Consider the following 6000-nt stretch of genomic DNA (forward strand, 5'->3'; position numbering starts at 1 on the left):
GCTATCCTAGAGCCTGGTGGTATGTGCTTTCAAGCTTTTGTATCTTCTGCCCGATGGGAGGGGGGAGAAGAGGGAATGGCCGGGGTGGGTGGAGTCTTTGATTATGCTGGCTGGTTTACTGAGGCAGCAAGAAGTGTAGAAGAGTCCATGGAAGGGAGGCTGGTTTATGTGATGTACTGAGCTGTGTCCACAACTCTCTGCAGTTTCTTGCGGAGTTGCCATAACAAGCCATGATGCTTTCTATGGTGCATTGATAAAAATTGGTGAGGGTCAAAGGGGACATCCCAAATTTCCTAAGCCTCCTGAGGAAGCAGAGGCACTGGTGACCTTTCTTGGCCATATCGTCGACGTGGTTGGACCAGGACAGGCTATTGGTGATGTTTACTCCCAGGAACTTGAAGCTTTCAACCCTCTCAACAGCACCATTGATGTAAACAGGAGCATGTGCACCACCCCCCCTTCCTGAAGTCAATGACCAGCTCTTTTGTTTTGCTGACATTGAGAGAAAGGTTGTTGACATGACACCCTGTCACTAGGCTCTCTGTCTCCTTCCTGTACTTGACTCATCGTTGTTTGAGATTCGGCCCACTATGGTGGTGTCATCTGCAAACCTGTAGATGGAGTTAGAGCAGAATCTGGCCAAGCAGTTGTGAGTGTATAGGGTGCAAAGTAGGGGCTGAGCACACAGCCTTGTGGGGCACCAGTGTTGAGAATAATCTTGGCAGAGGTGTTGCTGCCTGTCCTTACTGATTGCGGTGTGTTGGTCAGGAAGTCAAGGATCCAGGAGTTTGGAGATGAGTTTGCTTGGAATTATACTACTGAAGGTGGAGCTGTAGTCAATAAACAATAGTCTAACGTAGGTGTCTTTACTGTCCAGATGCTCCAGAGATGAACGTAGAGCCAGGGAGATGGTGTCCGCTGTAGACCTGTTTCAGCAGTAGGCAAATTGCGGTGGGTCAAGGTTGTCTGGGAGGCTGGAGTTAATGTGTGCCATGACCAGCCTCTCGAAGCACTTCATGATGGTGGATGTCAGAGCCACTGGTCAGTAGTCATTAGGGCACGTTACCATGCTTTTCTTCGGTACTGGGATGATAGTGGTCTTCTTAAGGCAAGTGGGAATCTCAGATTGAAGCAGGGAGAGGTTAAAAATGTCTGCAAATACCCCCGCCAGCTGATCTGTGTAGGATCTGAGGACACAGCTGGGGACACCATCTAGGCTATATTGCTTTCCATAGGTTCATTCTTTGGAAGACCAATCTTATGTCTGCAATGGTGACCATGGGTTCAGGTGCATTGGAGGCTGTTGGGATGGGTGGTGACATGGTGACATTCCACTCCCCTTCAGTTCGAAACATGCATGGAATCTGTTAAGCTCATCAGGAAGCGATGCTGTCTGACTTTGTTTGTAGCCCATCATAGCATGTAAGCCCTGCCACAACTGACAGCTGCTCTGGGACTCAATTTTGGACTGGTATTGTCTCTTGGCATCCCTGATAGCTTTACGGAGGTCCTATCTCAATTGCTACTATAGGTCAAGGTCACCTGATTTGAATACCACAGGGGGTGATCACTTTGATGGGATTGTACGAAAGGCACCCCCCCCCTCCCCCCACAATAGTCAGCGGGAATCAGAGAGCAAATATGTAGGGAGATTGCAAATATCTGTAAGAATAGTGGGGTTGTAATAGGAGGTGATTATAACATCCCTAATATTGACTGGGCCTGGGTAGGGTGGAATTTGTTAAATATGTCCAGGAAAGTTTTCTCATGCATTACGTAGATGGTTCCACTCGAGAGGGGGAATCTTTCGATCTCCTATTGGTCAATGCAAGTGATTGAAACACTTTGGGACCACTGACCATAATTCTATTAGTTTTAAATTATTATGGGGAAAGATAGGACTGGTCCACAAGTTAAAAGTCCTGCATTGGGGAATGGCTAATTCTGATGGCATTAGACAAGAATTTGCATATGTTGATTGGGAGAGTAAGTTTGCAGGTAAAGGGAATGACTGGCAAGTGGGAGTTGTGTAAAAGTGAGATGCAGAGAGTTTAGGGCCAGCATGTTCCTGTTAGAGTGAAGGGCAAGGCTGGCAGGATTAGGGAACCCTGGATGATGAAGGATATTGAGACTCTGGTCAGGAAAAGGAGGAGGCAAGTGTCAGGTATCAGCAGCTGGGACCGAGCAAATCCTTTGAGGAGTATAAGGGATGTAAGAGTACACAAGAGGGAAATCAGGAGGGTAAAAAGAGGACATGAGATAGCTTTGACAGACAAGGAAAAGGAGAATCTTAAGAGATGCTAAAAGTATATTAAGAGCAAAGGAGTAACCAGGGAAAGAATTGGTACCTTACGGATCAATGTGGCTGTCTGTGTGTGGAACCACAGGAGATGGGCGAGGTCTTAAATGAATGTCTGTATTTACCGTGGAGAAGGCCATGGAAGCTAGGGAATTTATGGAAGAGAATAGTGATCTCTTGAAACATATTCATATTACAAACGAGGAGGTGCTGGCAGTCTTAAAGTGCATAAAGTTTAAATCCCCGAGGCTTGACCAAGTGTATCCCAGGACATTATGGTAAGCCAGGAAAGAAATTGCTGGGGCCCTAGCAGGGATATTTGTATCATTGTTAGCCAGAGGTGCGATGAAAGAATACTGGAGGATGACTAACATTGTTCCTTTATTTAAGAAGGGCTGCAAGGACAAGCCAGGGAACTAGAGGCCAGTGAGCCTAACATCAGTGGTGAGAAAGTTACTAGAAGGGATTTTGAGAGACTGAATCTACCTGCATTTGGAAAGGCAAGGACTGATTTGGGATTGTCTTCATGGCTTTGTGTATGGGAAATTGTGTCTCATGAATTTGATTGAGTCTCTTGAAGAGATGAGCAAGAGGATTGACGAGGGCAGGGTGGTACATGTTGTCTCAATGGACTTCAGCAAGCTCTTTTGACAAGGTCCTGCATGGTCGACCAGCCCGGAAGGTTAGATCACATGGGATCTAGGGTGAGCTAGCCAATTGGATACAAAATTGACCTGGTGTATGAGTCAGAGGGTGGTAGTAGAGGGGTGTTTTTCAGCTAAGAGGTTTGTGACTACTGGTGTGCCACAGGGATCGGTCATGTGTCCAATGTTTGTCATCTATATTAAGCATTTGGATGAGAATAAAGGTGGCATGGTTCATAAGTTTGTGGATGACACAAAATTGGTGGAATGGGTGATCAGCGAAGAAAGTTTCTCAGGATTACAACAGGATCAAGATTACAGCAGGATCAAGATCAACTGAGAAAGTGGTCCCTGAAAGGGACGACATAAGTTGACAGGATAGTGAAGAAGACGTTTGGAACACTTGCCTTCATCAGTCAAGGCACTGAGTGCAAGAGTTGAGACATCCTGTTACAACTGTACATGATGTTGGTGAAACCACACTTGGAGTATTGTGTGCAGTTCTGGTTGCCTGGCTACAGGAAGGATGTCATTAAACTGAAAGTTACAGAAAAGATTCACAAGGATGTTACTGGGACTGGAGGGCTTGAACTTTCTTGTTTGGAGTGTTGGAGGCTGAAGGATAACCTTACAGAGGTATATAAAATCATGAAGGGCAGAGATAAGGTGACTGGTCACAGTCTTTTTCCGAGGTTAGAGGAGTCTAAAACTGGAGGGCACAGATTTAAGATTAGAGGGAAAAATTTTAAAGGTGACTTGAGAGATAACTTTTTCCACACAGAGCATGGTTGGTATGTGGAACAAGCTGCCAGAGAAATGAGTAGAGGCAGGTACAGTTAGAATATTTAAAAGATATTTAGATAGGTACATGAATAGGAAGGTCTTATGGGCCAAATGCAGGCAAATAGGACTAGCTCAGGTAGGCAACTTCATCAGTATGAACGAGTTGGGCCGAAGGGCCTATTTCCGTACTGTATAACTCATACTTTAATGGGAAGTTCAGCTAATGAGACCCTAACTTCTGGTGTATCTTCTGTAAACCTCTCTGTATCTCTTTTATTTTAAGGCAGTTCTTAAAGCCTAACTCTGAATGAGCTTTTGATGTCTGCACTGGTATCTCTTCCTTTGGCTTGATGATGCTCCTGTAAAGGAATCTGTTCACATTCTTAAGAATTGCTGGTGCAACAGATTTATAGTCCTCGTGTTGTATAATTATTTCATTCTGTGATTTAAAATTTTATCTCCTCAGGTCCCTGCAAACTTGATGTCTTTTGAATGACCGAAACAGTGGCATAATTCAAGACTTGGATGCAGGCTTGATGAATGCATGCAATTCATGAAAGGACCTCATGGAAGAGTTCCACATTTGTTCTTTCTGTGCCAGGATTGAAGCCAGGGATGTGCTTAATATTTTCATGTTGGAGCACTAGCTTCACAGTATCAAAGCACCAACCACTAGGACTTTGTGGCAATAATGCGGTTGCCCTGGAGCAGCTGAGAAGCATTTGATAAACGATCTGAATCTCTGAGAACTGTGCATCCCAATTGCACTGACTGCCCTGTGGAACCACTGCCTTAAGTAAAAGATTTGTTACACCAAATAGTGTACATGTTATAACCAGTAACGCTGGGCTTTTTGATACAGAAAATCCAGCTTGATTACAGTTACTGTAGTTAACAGTTTTGGGAGAGCTTAATTAGCTTTTTTTTTGCATTTCCTATCCTTTCATCATTCATTCTGCTTATTTGCTCTAGTCTAGTTAACCCATGTTGGGTATGGAAATGGAATGAGCAATCTGTGTAGTCAACAGTATTACCATGTAGAATAATTGCACATCCATAGGTTTTTAATACCTAAAATATTTTATTTTGTTGGAAAAGTGTTTTTTAACTGAACTGTTTTGTACCCATGTAATTTTCTTTTTTTTTTAATTTTTACAATGTGAACAATTTTCCTGTGGATTTTATTACCTGCTGCAATCTTGAATGAAAAAACCTACCTGTGGTAACTTTGTACTATGAACATTCAGATTTGCCATTAGACTATTGTATATTTTTCTCAATCTCTCCAGTAATGTATGCAGCTTGCTTTGAACTCTCACATTCTGCTAACACATAGTCTCTAATAAGTAATCCTGAAGTACTACTGAACCTGATGGTATCTTTCTAATGCTTTTTGTGTGACTGATGTCATTTTCACGACTCTGGATGTAGTGTGTGTGTGTGTGTATGTTTGCACAAGCAAGTTTAAAAACTCTTTAGGTACAGATTACAGAAAGTTTTCCTACTCAATAAATGTCTTGCAAGTGCAAGCAGCTTATATGGCCGTTTAATGTTGTTTCCACAATCAAATATAATCAGGAAGGCATTCTAAAGTTATGAAGAAGCAAGATCTAAAATGTACCCGCAATTGAGGCCTTCAATTACATGAAGGCACACAATGGGTCCTACACTAAGCCAAGTAGTCATTTTATTTCTCTTCTGCTTATTTTCTTACTGTATTTTTACTTCTTCATCCAAACCAAAATTCACACCATCACTAATGGGTTATACATTTATTACAGAAATTATAATAATGGGAGCCTAACCTAATGTAGTTTCCACCAGAGGTATGACTTGAATGATTGTTCTTATGCAAGTCTTTTTAAGTCAGATTTGCTCCATTAGAATACAAGCTAGAATTACTCATTAATGCTGTGTTTATAGATGTGGGAACCAGATGTTTCACCATTCTTCTTTTGAACATTCCCAACCATGCTTGTTCACAATCCAAAAGCAATACTTCACAAAACTGACAGAGGTGATAATTTGGGGAATAGTTAAGGGGTGCATTAGATATAAAGGCTTTCAAGTCTTTGTTAAAGCATGGAAAAGCAATTGTTATGAAATGACAGTCAGTTTCATTCTCCATATCTATTTGAGTCCTTGATGTTAACCCAGTTACCAAAGGATTGGAATGAACAAAGACTGGGACCTTGGACATGAGCAATAAAAATTCCGTTGTGAGAGAGATTGCATAGTTTCTCTGAAGAGTAAATATCCTGTTACCCAAAAGAA

The 6000-nt window shown here is 42.4% G+C and overlaps 1 protein-coding gene across 10 annotated transcripts in view; it reads left to right on the forward strand.

Annotated features, from left to right (window-relative positions):
- The window catches only part of ralgps2 (Ral GEF with PH domain and SH3 binding motif 2), a 385220-nt gene extending 379936 nt beyond the window's left edge, over positions 1-5284 (forward strand). For 7 of the 10 annotated variants that reach the window (XM_052010754.1, XM_052010755.1, XM_052010750.1 and 4 more), the window contains one exon: positions 4193-5284. In XM_052010754.1, coding sequence (XP_051866714.1) covers positions 4193-4222 — 30 coding nt within the window. In that variant the 3' untranslated portion in view covers positions 4223-5284. The remainder of the gene's footprint in view (positions 1-4192) is intronic. The other 3 variants (XM_052010759.1, XM_052010756.1, XM_052010760.1) reach the window with 2 other exon arrangements.
- The last annotated feature ends 716 nt before the right edge of the window (positions 5285-6000 follow it).

Source organism: Pristis pectinata, chromosome 3 (genome assembly GCF_009764475.1).
Source record: "Pristis pectinata isolate sPriPec2 chromosome 3, sPriPec2.1.pri, whole genome shotgun sequence".
In the NCBI taxonomy this organism is placed as follows: Eukaryota; Metazoa; Chordata; class Chondrichthyes; order Rhinopristiformes; family Pristidae; genus Pristis; species Pristis pectinata.